Here is a 15,956-nt window from a genome sequence, read left to right on the forward strand (position 1 = left end):
AGACCCCAGAGTTTAACGGCCAAGTTCGAGTCTCTGACGGTCCGTCTGCTATAGCGGGGTAGGCCGAGCGAAAGACGAAGCTCCGGGCTCCTCCTTTTTCCAGCTTTTTTTTTTTTCATTCACATTTATTTAGATATCAAGCTGCAAGTAAAAGCTCAGGGAAACACTTTTAAGGCGCCCTTTAAGGTACCCTATATATGTCCTTTCACATCTTATCACTTCATACAGTGCTATGGACCAGTCTACACCTGCTACTTTCTGCACAAGCTTTTATCACACAAGACCCGCTGTTTACAGGTAAGAAACACAGTGTCAGTAATGTTAAAGTGGCTGTGTGGAGTAGCACAACCACTGCTAATATAACACTTTTCACATGCATTTCTACATATTACAGTGTCTTTTACCGTCTTTATGGTGCTAGCTTAAAGTCATGCTGTAAATGTTAGCTTGTAGTCAAACATATTCCGACCATGTTAGGACAGAAATATTGGCTTCTATCATGACTAGTTAACAGAGATGTTAACAGCCCACGCGTTACTGTAATCCGATTACTTTTTTCAAGTAACGTGACACACTGTTTACAGCAACACTGTTTACAGCAACAATACTGCACAACAAGCTAAATAGATTTAAAAAAACGAAAAAAATTTTTTGATTTAATGATTGTGTTTAGGATTATTGTGTGAATGTGAGAGTGAATGAATAGTGGCATTGTAAAGCACTTTGGGTGCCTTGAAAAGCGCTATATAAATCCAAACCATTATTATTATTATTTCAGAAACATGTTTAGAGGATCTTTGTAAGCCTGTATTTACTTTAAAAGAAGGGAAGCACTTCTTCATCCTACAGAAAAGGTGACACATTACAGATGAGTTCATAAAAAGTGTCTCTGTCACTCTTTCAAGGCTCTGTCACTTTTTCTTTTTTTACTGGAATAGCATGGTAAAGTAGGCCTAGGCTGCCATCTTGTGGCAGTGTGTTGTTACTACAACATATGACATTGTGTTTCTATTGGAAATATAATTCAGCACCACTGAGCCGCTCTCTGTTACAAACTGAACCTGTTTTTTTAGACGTATAAATCACTAAGTACAGTGAAGCTTTTGGTTTTGTAAAAGTGTTTCTTATTCTAAATGCATGTTGATTTTTATCAGGGTGAAGAGCAGTTAGCAGTGCATTCATGGACATCTTTAAACTATTAATTGAAGAATCTTTGGTCATGATGGCATGAACTAGAAGCGTGAGCTCCAGGTGAGACTGCACAGAACAACAAGTGTCCTTAAACTGCATCAACTGATGACGTCTTACAATTTTATTCCACTGTGTGTTTTTATCATTGAACCTTTCTGTCTTCAGGTTTCTCTCAGACCAAGATTGAATGTGATGACAAGGGTGATGGATGGTGTGACATGTGCTGCTGGCCCACAGAACCAGGTGAGTATGCTGTCCATGTGCTCTGCAACAATGAGGACATCCAACACTCTCAGTTAAGATTAGTTTTCGTGATTGTTGCCTCAAGGCCTGAGATCATGGTGGTGGGCTTGTGATGGACACACATGGCTGAAACCTCTCCTGTAGAGGCTAAGCCCAGGCTTGAAGCCACTGGGCTGTTCGTTGGCGGGGGTGACGCGATGTCACTGGTATGCATGAAGTTATTAAACTTGATACAGTCCAATAACTCCAGCCTTACTCATCTTGTCCTTCAGATTCTTTATTTTCAGGATTTAACAGCAGCGCAGCGGTCACAAACTGTTTGCTTCCTCCCGATCAACAACACAGCTGCCGCTAATTACGTGTGTCTACCATTGACCTCGATCTGCAAACGGTTATTGACAGGTTATCTATTTGATTCTGACTTGGTGTGATTTGTGTTAAAGGACCCCTGAGAACAGCTCACGTGCCTCCAGTCCCTCCTGCTCAGACTGTGAAAACTTCCCGATGGTTCCCACTCTGGAGACCTCCTACCTTGCGCGGGCTGCAAAGAACGAGTTCCTGAACTTGGTGCCTGATATTGAAGAAATGCGACCAGGGTGAGTAATGCCATATTAACCCAAATACTGTCACTATGACATGTGTCTCACAGACCAAATGTAAGTCGACACTCATGTTCTCTAGTTCAAGCAGAAATGATGTGGATCAATTCAAATTCCTGAGCCTGGATGATTTCAGCTGGAAACAAACCAACTCTGCTTCTTCCTCAGATAATTCAATTCAATTCAATTTTATTTATATAGCGCCAAATCACAACAAAAGTCGCCTCAAGGCGCTTCATAGATAATAATAATGGATTGGATTTATATAGCGCTTTTCAAGGCACCCAAAGCACTTTACATTTACAAGCCATTATTCATTCACTCTCACATTCACACACACTGGTGGAGGCAAGCTACGGTTGTAGCCACAGCTGCCCTGGGGCAGACTGACAGAAGCGAGGCTGGCATATCGCGCCATCGGCCCCTCTGGCTAACACCAGTAGGCCGTAGGGTAAAGTGTCTTGCCCAAGGACACAACGACCAGGACAGAGAGCCCGGGGATCGAACCGGCGACCTTCCGGTTACAGATACAGAGAAAAACCCAACAATCATATGACCCCCTATGAGCAAGCACTTGGGCGACAGTGGGAAGTAAAAACTCCCCTTTAACAGGAAGAAACCTCCAGCAGAACCAGGCTCAGGGAGGGGCGGGACCATCTGCTGCGACCAGTTGGGGTGAGAGAAGGAAAACAGGATAAAGACATGCTGTGGAAGAGAGACAGAGGTTAATAACAGATATGATTCAATGCAGAGAGGTCTATTAATGCATAGTGAGTGAGAAAGGTGACTGGAAAGGAAAAACTCAATGCATCATGGGAATCCCCGGCAACTATGCAAGTTGTAAACAGTTGTAGGATTAAAGATTATTGAATGTACAGAATGATTATTTACACAGAGCTATACAGTAGTGCAGTTAAGATAAGTGAGGGTGTAGATAGTTTCTACAGAGGCTATATAAAGTGCTAGTGGTTGTGAGTGGTGGTTCACTCCATGTTATTATTGTGTGTTTGAGGGTACAGTTGTCCATTGTGGGTGTGTGTATGTTCAGTGCATGAGTTTAACGTGGGTCAGATGTCAGGAGGCAGAGTTCAGGAGTCTGACAGCTGTGGGGAAGTAGCTGTTCCGGTACCTGGTGGTCTTAGTCTGGAGGCTCCTGTGGCGCCTCCCAGAGGGCAGGAGGGTGAAGAGTCCATGTGATGGGTGACTGGGGTCTTTGATGATTTTCCCAGCCCTTTTCAGACACCGCTTCCTGTAGATGTCCTTTATGGCAGGAAGTGGTGCTCCGGCGATGCGCTGGGCAGTTTTCACGACCCTCTGCAACGCCTTCCGGTCCGAGGCAGAGCAGTTCCCGTACCAGACTGTTATACAGTTGGTCAGGATGCTCTCAATGGTGCAGCGATAGAAGTTCACCAGGATGTCTGAGGACAGGTGGTTCTTCCTCAGAGTCCTCAAGAAGAAGAGGCGCTGGTGAGCCTTCTTGACCAGCTTGGAGCAGTTGGTCGTCCAGGTGAGATCCTCGGAGATGTGGACTCCCAGGAACTTGAAGCTGCTCACACGCTCCACAGCCGTCCCCTTAATGTGGATGGGTGGATGTGGGTCAGCATTCCTCCTGTAGTCCACGATGAGCTCCTTGGTCTTCTCGGTGTTAAGCAGCAGGTTGTTTGTGTCGCACCACTCAGCCAGACGATCCACCTCCTCCCTGTAGGCGGCCTCATCGTTGTCACTGATGAGGCCAATCACCGTGGTGTCATCTGCAAACTTAATGATGGTGTTGGAACCATCAGCAGGTCTGCAGTCGTGGGTGAAGAGGGAGTAGAGGAAAGGGCTCATCACACAGCCTTGTGGTACACCGGTGTTCATTGTGATGGTAGATGAGCAGTGGTTATCCAGCCGGACATGTTGGGGGCGGTTGGTCAGGAAGTCCAGTAACCATTTGCAGATGAGGGAACTGATGCCCAGGTCTGTCAGTTTCCTGATGAGTTGTGAGGGGTGGATTGTATTGAACACTGAACTGAAGTCTATAAACAGCATTCTGGCGTAGGTGTTGTTGTTGTCCAGGTGTGAGAGGACAGAGTGCAGTGCGATGGAGACTGCATCCTCTGTGCTCCTGTTCTGGCGGTATGCAAATTGGTGGGGGTCCAGGGTGGGGGGGAGACAGGATTTGAAGTGTGCTAGGACCAGCTGCTCTAAGCACTTAGCTATTTACAGTTCATAACAAGAGACAAGGCACCATTTCTCTCCTTTGTGTTCCAGTCATCACAGCAGATTAAACTTTTAAAATATTTGCAAATAGTATAAAGAAATATATAAAGAAGTAAAACAGTAATTTATTAATACTTAGAAATACTAAAACTTACATTTGTCAGCAAAAACTGCTGCCATCTGAACCGAAACGTTACAAACCAGCTTACCCACAATCTGTGTATTTTTCTATGCTGGCTACTTAAATTGGCATCCAACAAGCTATTTGCTTTAATCTTTTATTAGACAAAGGCTGACTGGTTAGTTCAAGCTTCAACTGCATCCAAAGGACTGAAAATGTTTTAACACAGTGACTGAACTTGATTGAAGTCTCCGTAGTTTGTTGAATCTGTTTCGAGTGACTTATTTTCACAATTCCAGGAATTTTTAAAAGGCACCAAAAAGCATTACAACGCTGAGCTCGAGTCTGTGGACTTCAAAGGAAATGCAGAGGAGGCCAGGGTCCACATCAACAGCTGGGTGGAGAAGCAGACACAAGGTAAGCATAATGTAACTTTAAATGATCTCCACTGTAAATCCTTGGGGATCAGTTGTGTTGTGTTCAGTTGAGACATTATTACCGGATTGTCCACCGTCCACATTATTTTCTGTTTCCAGTTCTTCCAGTCTAATTTCTATTCAGTATTAAGCAGCACTATCTCTGGGTTTTACTGTTTGGTTTCATGCTATTAATAAAACCATCACAGCAGTATGTTGCTGTAAATAGCAGGCCAATTCTTCTATTCTTATTATATTATGTGATGGGTACTTCTACTTTGATCACTTGTGTCTTTAACATATTTTTATTTTTCAGGCCCATTTAGGATTGGCTGCTATTGATTCTATATCTTTATATTATCTTAAGTGCAGCAGGAAATTCATTCATTGTTTTTATAAAAGCGCGATACAAATACAGGCCATTTATAAATCTACCATCTATAATAATAGGATACAAGGACTTTCCATGAGGGTTATAGGACTGTGGTGCCACCTGCTGGAAATGAGACAATCTTAATCCCATTATTTTTGTAGGAGCCATTTTTGGGTTGATACCTCATGTTGCCGCTAGAGGTAACCTTTTTAAGTTTCTTTTTCTTTCTTTTTTTTTTTTTTACTTTATTTAACAAACAATGAGTATACAACATACGAACAGATGAAGTATACAAAACAACAGAACATGAACACAAAAAGCCAAGGGTAAAAGAAAAGGGTAACAATTATAAGAATACACATACATGTATTGTTTTGAGAGCCTTTGTGTTGGTGGAGTCTGATATTGATTGTATGTACATTTCCACATCCTTAAAATAATGACAGAAATATGGTGTTTTGTTAGTAAACTTACATTTATGGATAAAAAATGTAGCTAAAAGTATGAACAAATTCATCATAAAAAACATTTATCATACTTCTTGGGGAACTTAAACAAACAGAATAAAACATTTTCCCATCGTAAAGAAAACTCCCTTAAAATATGGACAATAACAAACCTGCTAAATTCCTTCCAGAATCTCTGTGTAAAAGAACAGTACCAAAAAAGATGCGTCACAGTTTCTGGATGATCCCCACAGAAAGTACAATTAGTATTTATGTCCCTTTTAAATTTTACCATGTAGTGACTGGCTGGATAACATTTATGTAGAATTTTAAATGAGACTTCTTTCACCTTATTTACAATCAAATATTTATGGGGGACCATCCAGACTGTCTTCCACTTGATATCTGGAACATATCGGTTCCAATAAGATGTTATATATGGGAGAGAGACGATATCTTCTTGGAATAAACTACGTATTCTCTTATTGCTGTTACCAAGTTCCTGTGAAAAGCAGATTTTTCCTATTGGTGACTCAGCTGGATCAGGGAGAGTGACTGAGGTAGATATTGAGCTGTCAGTGTTTTTATATAACATTAAAGTCCCTGAGGGTGTGGCACCAAGCACCACTGAGGATTCCACCTTTTTAAGTTCCTGTATGGTAGGTTTATGTAAGGTATTTAAGGTGGACGCACGTAATCAGCGTCAGGTGTGTTGTTAATCATAAGAAGGCAAAACGTTTGTGACCGCTGCGCTTTTATCTTAAAATGTTTGGAACAAAGACCAAAAAGGACAAGATAAGTACTGCTGGAGTTATTGGACTGTTTAATTAATTCATGCATACCAGAAGCATCGCGTCACCCCCGCTAACAACCTCCTGAGTGGCTTCTTTCTTTTTTTTTTTTTTGCCTGTCCCATTTGGTTCTTTAGCCGTCAGAATATTTGTCTGAAGACCAACAAGGATACCCAATGGATTTATTTTGCCAAATGGATCATCGCGGCATTGCCGTATTGGTCCATTTGATCGACCTTTGTTTTTATTATTTATTTTATTTCATTTTCAGTTGTTACAGACGGGACAGACATGAGTGAGGGACAGGAAAGGGAGAAAGAAAGAGGAAGGAAAAGAAAAACAGAAGGGGAGAGGGACAGTGAGAAAGGGGGAAAATAAATAAAATCTCCTGGATCACCTGTTGAGAGAGAAAGAATAGAAAACAAGCAAAAAAAACCAAAGCAACTTTCTAAACACAACACCATCGCATTAATCTAGCTAAGTGTAAACAGCAGTAAATACTAAATATTCAATGTTGTTGTGCAGCACGCAATGTGCTTTGAAGTAGCAGCCAAGAAAGGTGTAATTTAAGTCTACGAGCAGTGAACACCCGTGTGCACACCTGTGTGGATCAGCGCGCTTGTATTCAAATGGTTTCCACATGTAATGGTCTGCAAGAGGATGTAGCGAGCCATAGCCCCGTCCCCCAGGCCATGAAGCAGGCATGGAGGAGATCCAGGCCCCAGACATCCAGAGGCCCCAGAGTGTGAGAGCCCAAGGAGGACCACCGGAGGGGCATCCGTGCCACCCTCATGGGAAGGGCTGAGGATCCCCAGACGAGGCGTCACCCAGTAGCCACCGAGCAGAAGCTAGAGGGGGCTGCACCGGCGTGCCCGCCGGCTCTGCCGGCAGCCAGCTGTGCCTCAGTGGCTTCAAGCGTAGGCTTGAATTTTGTTCAAGCCTACACTTGAATTTTTGTTTTTTGTTCCCTGTTATACTGATCATAAAGCTTTTTCCCCCTTTTTTAAAAATAAAAACCATCTTGCTGTTGCCCTGTTTTCTGATTTTATAGCTGAAGATGTTGTACAGTAACTAGTGCATCTTTGGTAATAGTTAATAGTTTTCATAAATCCTTTTTACCAGATAAAATCAAGGACTTGCTAAGCCAGGATGCAGTGGGTAGCCTGACGAAGCTGGTTCTCGTGAATGCCATTTACTTCAAGGGCAGCTGGAACACGCAGTTTAAGGAGGAGAAGACTGCTGATGCGCAGTTTCGACTGAACAAGGTAACAGTGCAGAAAGGCAGCATAGGATGGTGCAGTTATACTTTGATCTGTCATACTACAAACGAGCTGTGGATTTTGCTGAATGAGAACATGAAGCCTGGAGCTCTGAGGGGATAAAATCGTGCTTTTAGGACGATCACTTTCCAACTTTATGCAGTTATGCAATGCAGTTTATTATTCATGTAATATCCAATAAGTTCTCAAATAAATCTCAAACAACAGCACATCACAAACTTCGACTAACAAGAACAAGTTGTGTTGTGGCGTGTGCTCTACATCCAAATCCACTCAATGGCTGGAATAAAACCATGACAGAACTTTTTGAGATCATTTTGAGACTAAACACAAAAAACATTTCTCTTGTCTCCCCTATTTTTCAGAACGACACTAAGCCGGTGAAGATGATGCAGCAGAAAAGTAAATTTCCTTTTGCGACCATTCCTGAGGCCAACTGCAAGGTAACATCCATCACTTTCAGCTTATTACAGGATTTCACCAGCATGATCTAAAACTTGTCTTTTACAAATATCAGCCTAAATTTCTAGATTAGGAAGTCAGATCATCTTTGATGGAGTAATAAATAAAAACGATGTTTCTGGACAGATTCTTGAGATGCCGTATAAAGGAAATGACCTCAGCATGCTCATATTCCTGCCTAATGACATAGAAGATGATACCACAGGCTTGGAAAAGGTAAGATGCACTTACCAGTACTTTAATGTCCAGTTTCAATCAGACAAGCTAGTGACACTGTATCCACACAGCTGGAGAAGGAGCTGACCTATCAGAACTTTGTGGACTGGACTCGCCCAGACATGATGAGCCCCAACGAGGTTGATGTCAAGCTCCCTCGATTTAAGATGGAGGAGAAGTATGACTTGGAGAAAATCCTGACCAACATGGGAATGGAGAACGCTTTTGACATCTACAAGAGAGACTTCTCTGGTGAGAAATATTGCACCAATGAGACACACTGAATCAATTATACAGTTATATTGAGAGCACAAAAACGGCAAAACATCATCTGGTAAAGAAAAAAACACAACTGATTTCTGGGCTCTTCATCTACTAGGAATGTCTCCAGCAAATGACCTGATAGTGTCCAAAGTTGTCCACAAGGCTTTGGTGGATGTAAATGAAGAAGGAGCTGAGGCTGCTGCTGCCACTGGGGTTGACATGGAAGTCCGCTCTATAACGATTCCCGCTGAGTTTGTTGCCGACCATCACTTCATCTTCTTCATCCGACATAAACCCACCAAGAGCATTCTCTTTGTGGGCCGGTACTGCTCACCCGAGTAAACACGAGCTGACATTGACATGAATTAAACATAAAACATTATATACAGTATAAGATTTTGTAAGGTAAACCTAGTTCATACAAATGAAGTAAAGAAAAGTTATTAAAACAAAACGTGCCTTGCTGTTTATTCTTTCAGTGTCCCACAGTAGCACATTTCCTGCTAGGAAAATGTCAGAAGTCACATCATTTCTGTAAATTGGGAAGTAACTGTAATACGTCAAGTCACCTCTGTCTCTTGTTACCAGGACTTTTTAAAATGAATGGTGCAACATGGAAAGAGGCCCTACACAAGAGTTTAGCTTTGAGCTCAATAGGCGATGATCCTTTCAGCCATGACATCTCTGACATGGGAAACCAGGGAATTTGATTAGAAAATGGTGAAGGATTTTCTTTTCAGTTAGAAACTGGATTTGTGTAACATGGTGGTGAAAAGCCCCCAAAGAAAGCAGCATATGATCAGTCGCTATATTGCATTTAATACAAACGTCCTTCGTGTATCCTTTGAATACAGAACAGATCATTTCTGATATCTATGAGTAAACCCAACCAGCACGTGTCCCAAAAGACCCCACAGTGTTTTTATCTGGCTTTTCCCTGACAGTTAGTGGACACTGACAGATGTGTGCTGAATATGAAAGGACACAAAAGAACTAAAGAAGGTTTGCAGGGTTAAAAACAAGAACTACATGAAGGTTGTTTCATCCTGCTGTAACTTATGACAGAAGCATCTTTTGTTTATTTTTTTATTTATTTACACAAAGACAGATGTTGAAATAACAGGAGTAACAGTTTAATTCAATTGAAATCAGTCCAATCGTCTATAATGAAATTATTGTTTTTCATTAGTTGGCAAAAGATGGGGGTTGTTGACGGCAATTCAGTGAATGCAACAGGGGAGGACGCCAGTTTGGATGGAGGGGAATCAGCAGGACAGATGAGATTTTGTTTAGGAGTCGAGTAGTTGTGTGAATGAGGAGAGGAGAGCACATTAGACTGCTGAGAGACGGGGAGGTAGTCAAGCACTGACCACATGTCTTCTTGGATTTCAGCAAAACAGATGGGCTCATCTCGGTCTTGAAATAATTCAACTCGGGGTTGAACTGATGCAGTTTGAGAGGCATCTACAGGAGAGGCAGGGGTGGGTGAGGGCTGCTGAGACTGCGCAGTGATGGGGAGGGGGTCGAGCTCTTCCAGCACTGACAGCAGTTCTTCCTCACTGTCTGCGACAAAGGCTTCCTCTGTCTGGAACTGAAGGGCTGCAACAGGGGAGTCCAATGAGTCCTGCTTGAAATATCTGGCTTTCTGGTCGTTTGAAAGCGACTTCCACTGTGGACAGAAGATCATAAGAACACACTGTGAGCACTGCTACTACACATAACTACAGGACAGCTGGGACACATGCAAAAACATGAGCAGACAACATTAACAGATGCATAAATGTATGCAGAGTTACACACTTACTCTCTGTCCCACCACTGCATTTACGGCTGCACTTCCAGGGATGTTGAGTTCAGCAATGACCTTTGGCCTCTGCTCTTTGAGATAGAGCATGAAGGCATTTGGCGGCTTCTTGACGTATGGCCCATCTTCATCCTGCTGGGCTGGGCACTTTCTTTTTCTTCAGGAATAAAACACAGAGTAAGAGCACATGTTAGCACTGTGTATAACTGTGAGGGAAGCAGTTCAAAAACACGAGACAAGCTGTAAAACTGAATGAAATCAGGCACCATTAATGGATCATTACAATAATTCCTGCAGACATCTGCAAACAAATGACAGATACTTGCAGATCAGTGAACCAAAGCAGCAGAGCAAACTTAGTTTGGAGTGGAGGTGTTAGGTGGAGGAGCAGGAGTGACATAATCATACATCTGTACACCGTTCCTACACAGATGAAGGGAGACAGATATGAGATAACAGGAAGAAGTTATGAATATAGAGATGTTCAGCAGCTGTGTTCACTCCAGTGTTTGTGTGTTTTACGTACAGTACTCCAACAGGACGCAGGTTCTGGAGCACACAAAACACACAACAGGTGATGAGACCAGCTGCAATACTATCATCTATCCACTAGGTGGAAGAATTGATCAGTAGAAAGAGGAGATGTGCTCAAAACGACATTCATACATAGATTTATTCTTCTTAGTTAGTCTTAAGAATTAGGATTCACTGACAGTGAAGAAGTTTCAGACGTGCACTCGCGTTTCCCCTTTTGCCTTTTCCTGCTCCAGCCAAGTCCTCCGCCTGCTCGACATCTCTCCTATTACCTTTTATTACGCTTGCACTCATGCCTTTGCCTTTCACCACTTCAAAACTGCGCCTTCTTCAATATTACCTTCATATGCTCTCTTTGCTTTTCGCCTTCCTCACTACACTAAGTACCATTTTTTAACGCTGTGTACTCACTCTTGCTAAGTACATGTGAACAGATCTTGAAGAAAAAAAACAAAACAAAACATACTTTTCTTTTCTCTTCTGATACTATTGAATGATCCTAACAGAAAAAAACAGAGTTAACACTGACTTAATAAAAAAGTGTTATATTTTATCTCAGATAAACTAGTCAGTGTTTATTAGTGTTTGCTCAACTAGAAGTCTTCATAGTAGCATCCACACATCAAGTCTTTAAACAAATAATGAAAGGATAATGAAGAAAGTTTAATGTGAAATTACTGAATTATATGAAATGCCAGAGTGTTTTTCTTTAAACTACTTGGGACACTGCCTTTTAGTGATGTCACTAAAAGGCAAGGTTCTAATGTTGTGTTGCCATAGACTCCGGAGTTTACTTTTAAAGCTCACTTACAGAACTGACTTATACAGCTTAGTTAGAAAAGTCAAGCATCCAGACATTTGAAGGACTATTCACTCATTAAGGTGACATTTTCTATTTTAAAAGTTCTCAAAAAATTAAGATGAAAAAGGAAACAAGAAAAGTTACGACTGAGGCAGATAAGAAAGATCCAGGAGATCAAAGTAAGTAAAAAAAAAAAAATCCCCCAAATAACAGAATGTACATTTCTAACAATGTTGAGGCTCTGTGTATAAAATGATTCATTTTTAGAGGATTTAAATCCTGGTTTTGATTGAAACTAACCTGAGTGCAACATGTCTAATCAAAGAAAGGTTACTGGGGCACTTTGTCTTTTGGTAAAATAATGTGACAAGTTTATTCTTGGACTGAGCAGTGAAAACAGAGCAACAAGTGTCATCAGTATCTAGACTTAGTAGACCTAATATGGACTCGTGTTGGTGTGTTTTTTTTATCAAAAGGATAAACTTGTTATTATATTGTAAGCAATACTAATTTAAAATTCAATGACATCAAAATCCTTCTAGTCCTGATGTCGAGCGCTCTTTTTCACTAATGTGTTGTTGTTGTTTATAGATTGTAAGAGCAGGATGGCTAAAAGAAAGGCCAGTCCTGAAAAAACGACCCCCATAAAAAGAAGGAGGGTCACTGAGCAGGCTGGTCCTTCCACCAGCTCAGATGCTCATGTGGTCGGGGGAGTTAAGCGAAAGGTCCAACAAGATGAAGCGGGGACAACCAATACAGCAAAGAAGCGTAAACTTCTTGAGCATGTGAGCGGTGACAAGGGGCAGGCATCTTCCTGGTTGGACACTGGTAAAGGTAGGCTAATTAGTTGAGTGAGGGGTAGATTAAGTGTACATCTGGTTGCTAGTTTGAAGATATTAGTGTTTGGGAGATATTTGTGTCTATTATCTAATAAGCTGACGTGCTTTTGGTGTTTTCCACATCTGCAGACTGCAGCATAGAGATTTCAGAGAGCTGCAGTAAAAACAAAAAGGCTGGCAAAAGGAAAGCTGCGGGAGACACCAGGGACCCACCTAAGAAAAAGAACGTGGACCAGGACAAAACCAAAACCGTTGCCAAAAAGTCAGTGGCTGAACAGAAACGTAAGTAGCAAGCAGCTTAGCTTTTATATTCAGGTGAAGAGCAAAATGAACATTTAGGGTACAGCAGAGAGTAATTTGTGTGACAGCTGTAGTAAAACCCAATTTGTGTTTGTCTGTTTAGGAGACTTCCAAGCGAGATACGTGGAGGAGCACCGGCTTGGAGAAGGAGGCTGTGGAGCAGTGTTTGCTGGCTACCGCATAAAGGATCATTTACCAGTAAGTGTTCAGATGGTGGTAGTAAGACAGGCAGTAATGCAGATAAGGGATAATATCGTAAGCTGAGATGTATGCTGTTTTACACCTTTAATGATGTCATACTGAGGAAATGCTCATCAATGCCCTGTGTCTTTTAGGTGGCCATCAAACACATCCCAAAGGGGAAAGTGTACTGCAAAGTGAAGGTAAATGTGCAAGACTTGAATTGTTTTTACATTAGTGGATTGCATGCAGCGTTCACCTGTGGAACGTCTGTGCCTCATCATCCACTTTGTTGAAATATTTCAGGATGATAACGGGAAGAATGTGTCAGTGGAAGTTGCCATCATGCTGAAGCTTGCAGCTGAAGCAGATGGATCAGTGGAAACATCAGCCCCAGTGTCTCTGTTGGAGTGGTTTGACTTTGGCAGAGAGCTGATCCTGGTGATGGAGAGACCTGTCCCCGCTGTGGACCTGGATAAATACATAGAAGAAAATGGAGGATTTTTGCCAGAGGACAAGGCCAAGGCAAGTTGACTTGCCTTAGAAGAGTCTTAGACTGTACATCATTCAATCAAAGCACAGAGTATTAGAGAAACATTAACCCATTGATTGATTATTGTCTTTTTCATCGTTTCCAGGTAGGGCTGGGCTATATCATACCATTCACGGTAATACCGGTGTAATTTTGGGCAACGATAGGAAAATGAAATATCGCGCTAGAATAGGTAAAACGCGCATGCGCAGTGCCTATGTTTACATACGCAGATGGCGGTGACGCAGAAAGAGAAGAGCTAAAGTGGATCGTTGAATGAAACGGATGAACCAGAACTGGTTTGTAAAAATGCTGCAACTTTAGTGGTGTGGAACTGGTTTAGCTTTCGTCCGTCAGATACACAACAAAGCACGATTTTTGGTAGCGCATGCTAGCGGGCCGCCGTTATTACCGTGTTGTTTGGAAAATACGGCACACTTAAAATCAATCCTTTGATTTTTCTGAAACTCGACAGTGCCCCTTATAATCCCGTGTGCCTTATGTATGAATTCTGGTTGTGTTTACTGACCTCAAAACGATTTTATGTACACGGCGACTTTGCTAAGCTACAAAGCCGCACCGCTCGATGGATTGTCGGAGCATTACGGCTATCGTAGGCAGGCGCCTCGCGGAGTGATACGTACTGCACCTCAACGTGATATTACCGTATTGTGTGTGTATAACCTCTTTTTAAGCTTTGTGGATATTTTACATGGTTATGCTGAGGATATGTCGGCCAATTTCCACTGGAAATGCCTTTTGGTTAAACTGTCAGCAAGGAATTTGCATTTGCACTGTTACATTTTTATATAACTTTAATGCACATAAAAAAAACAGCTGCTTGTTTAAGTGAAAATACATTTATGGGGTTTTTTGCACTAATAAAGTTGTGGCGTTGTAAAGTATTTTGTCTAGTGTCAGTTATATCGTTATCACAACTTTTCAAATGTATATCGTGATAAATATTTTTGGTCATATCGCCCTGCTCTATTTCCAGGTCATTCTGAAGCAGCTGGTTGATGCTGCGAAGCACCTGGAGGATAAACACATCTTTCACCGGGACATCAAGAGTGAGAACATTCTAATTGAGACCGGCTCAGATGTACCGCGTGTTCGTATCATCGACTTTGGACTGAGCTGCTTTGTTAAGGAGCAGTCGCAGTACCGCGTCTTCTATGGTAACATATTCTGCTCTTGCTCTTCACAGATGTCACAATTTTCGCCTTTTGTTTTAGAAGAAATTGCAATTGTGTCTGTTTATTAGGTACAGAAATTTACTCCCCTCCCGAGTGGTACGGGCGCAGTTGCTACAGATGTGGACCCACCACGGTATGGCAAATGGGAGTGGTTCTGTACGAAGCGCTTCATGCCGGGGACTTTAACACCACGAGCTTCCTCAAAAAGCGCCTGAAATTCAAAAGACATCTGTCCAAAAGTAAGAAAACGTCACACTTCAAGACTGACTGATGGCTTGGACCACTGGAACTATCATCTTCATGTTTTTTCTCTTTCCTTTCTTTCCAGACTGCCGGGATTTCTTGGACGCCTGTTTAACCAAAGTCCCGGAGACGCGGCCGACGCTGGAGGAGCTACAGCATCACACTTGGCTGAGATAAGCCTATCACACACACACACACAAACACACACAATTCAGACGTTATCATTTATGTGTGATGTATGAATTACCTTTCTTTTTTTCAGGAAATAATTTTTTTTAATTGGCCCACTTTAAATTTCAGTGTTTTGGAATTCCTGTAACCCCCCCCAGCCATCCCAGGAAAGGGGATCTCTCTTTGAATGGGCTTTCCCGAGGTTTCTTCCCGTCAGTCTGGCCCCCCCAGGGGAGTTTTTCCTCGTCTTCATAGAGAGCTTGGGCTGGCTCAGGAGCTCCATCAAAACTGTCTTTATTTAATTACTCTAATGTAATCATATACTTTAAAGTAATCAAATAAAAGACAGTAAAAATCTGAAGACTTGAAGTAAACTTCCATTAAAATAAAACTTGTTTAATTCATCTTTGCTGAGGATACTGTGTTATTACTATTTCAAGGATTATGTCAGAACACCGGATACTGGTACCCATCCCTACCCATCACTAGGGAACAGAACAAACCAGACATCAATTACAACAAAAATGACACTGACCCAGCCAGCATGACTTGTCTGCCTTAAGAAATGTTTAGCAATATTACAAATTGGGTGATATGCCTTAAAGTAGCTTCTCATGTGTTCAGCATTGTCAAAGGCTACATTTTAATTAAAACCACAATCTAGTAATGTTCTGTCTTTAACCTTCCTAATTTGTTTTTTGTCCTAACCTAATACTAAATTGCCAGTGAAAACAAAAGTTACATAAATAAA

The 15,956-nt window shown here is 41.8% G+C and overlaps 3 protein-coding genes across 5 annotated transcripts; 2 read left to right on the top strand and 1 right to left on the bottom strand.

Annotated features, from left to right (window-relative positions):
• Positions 1 to 1,841: 1,841 nt before the first annotated feature.
• LOC113024474 (leukocyte elastase inhibitor-like) lies at positions 1,842 to 9,058 on the top strand. The gene is made up of 8 exons (XM_026171601.1): positions 1,842 to 2,030; positions 2,116 to 2,201; positions 4,656 to 4,773; positions 7,505 to 7,647; positions 8,028 to 8,105; positions 8,251 to 8,340; positions 8,412 to 8,592; positions 8,720 to 9,058. Exons 2-8 carry the CDS (start codon positions 2,160 to 2,162, stop codon positions 8,944 to 8,946), a joined length of 879 nt encoding a protein of 292 aa, XP_026027386.1. The 5' UTR covers positions 1,842 to 2,030; positions 2,116 to 2,159; the 3' UTR covers positions 8,947 to 9,058.
• A 618-nt stretch (positions 9,059 to 9,676) lies between these two features.
• LOC113024475 (uncharacterized) lies at positions 9,677 to 13,394 on the bottom strand. 3 transcript variants are annotated; one of them, XM_026171603.1, is made up of 4 exons: positions 13,323 to 13,394; positions 10,769 to 10,831; positions 10,409 to 10,565; positions 9,677 to 10,273 (listed from the first exon to the last, which is right to left on the bottom strand). In XM_026171603.1, exons 2-4 carry the CDS (start codon positions 10,816 to 10,818, stop codon positions 9,743 to 9,745), a joined length of 738 nt encoding a protein of 245 aa, XP_026027388.1. In that variant the 5' UTR covers positions 10,819 to 10,831; positions 13,323 to 13,394; the 3' UTR covers positions 9,677 to 9,742. The 3 variants fall into 3 exon arrangements, with proteins under 3 accessions (XP_026027388.1, XP_026027387.1, XP_026027389.1); XM_026171602.1 differs by having other exon boundaries at positions 10,735 to 10,831; XM_026171604.1 differs by lacking the exon at positions 10,769 to 10,831.
• On the top strand, positions 11,609 to 15,614 carry LOC113024472 (serine/threonine-protein kinase pim-1-like). Its single transcript, XM_026171596.1, has 9 exons — positions 11,609 to 11,923; positions 12,336 to 12,578; positions 12,713 to 12,865; positions 12,987 to 13,081; positions 13,219 to 13,266; positions 13,370 to 13,588; positions 14,593 to 14,773; positions 14,860 to 15,030; positions 15,120 to 15,614. The coding sequence occupies exons 1-9, from the start codon at positions 11,863 to 11,865 to the stop codon at positions 15,209 to 15,211; spliced, it is 1,263 nt and encodes a 420-aa protein (XP_026027381.1). The 5' UTR covers positions 11,609 to 11,862; the 3' UTR covers positions 15,212 to 15,614.
• The last annotated feature ends 342 nt before the right edge of the window (positions 15,615 to 15,956 follow it).

The sequence above is a fragment of the Astatotilapia calliptera genome, chromosome 6 (assembly GCF_900246225.1).
Source record: "Astatotilapia calliptera chromosome 6, fAstCal1.2, whole genome shotgun sequence".
NCBI classification, from domain to species: Eukaryota; Metazoa; Chordata; class Actinopteri; order Cichliformes; family Cichlidae; genus Astatotilapia; species Astatotilapia calliptera.

Bases quoted from the DNA above. Each gene is read 5' to 3' on its own strand.
- LOC113024474 (XM_026171601.1), top strand. From the start codon at position 2,160: ATGATTTCAGCTGGAAACAAACCAACTCTGCTTCTTCCTCAG. The intron at 8,106-8,250 runs GTAACATCCATC...GTTTCTGGACAG, and splicing joins TTCCTGAGGCCAACTGCAAG to ATTCTTGAGATGCCGTATAA. The intron at 8,341-8,411 runs GTAAGATGCACT...GTATCCACACAG, and splicing joins ATACCACAGGCTTGGAAAAG to CTGGAGAAGGAGCTGACCTA.
- LOC113024472 (XM_026171596.1), top strand. From the start codon at position 11,863: ATGAAAAAGGAAACAAGAAAAGTTACGACTGAGGCAGATAAGAAAGAT. The intron at 12,579-12,712 runs GTAGGCTAATTA...CCACATCTGCAG, and splicing joins CTGGTTGGACACTGGTAAAG to ACTGCAGCATAGAGATTTCA. The intron at 13,267-13,369 runs GTAAATGTGCAA...GAAATATTTCAG, and splicing joins AAGTGTACTGCAAAGTGAAG to GATGATAACGGGAAGAATGT.
- LOC113024475 (XM_026171602.1), bottom strand. From the start codon at position 13,347: ATGATGAGGCACAGACGTTCCACAG. The intron at 10,566-10,734 runs GCAAGTATCTGT...TTATTCCTGAAG, and splicing joins CTGCTTTGGTTCACTGATCT to AAAAAGAAAGTGCCCAGCCC. The intron at 10,274-10,408 runs GTAAGTGTGTAA...TTCTGTCCACAG, and splicing joins ATGCAGTGGTGGGACAGAGA to TGGAAGTCGCTTTCAAACGA.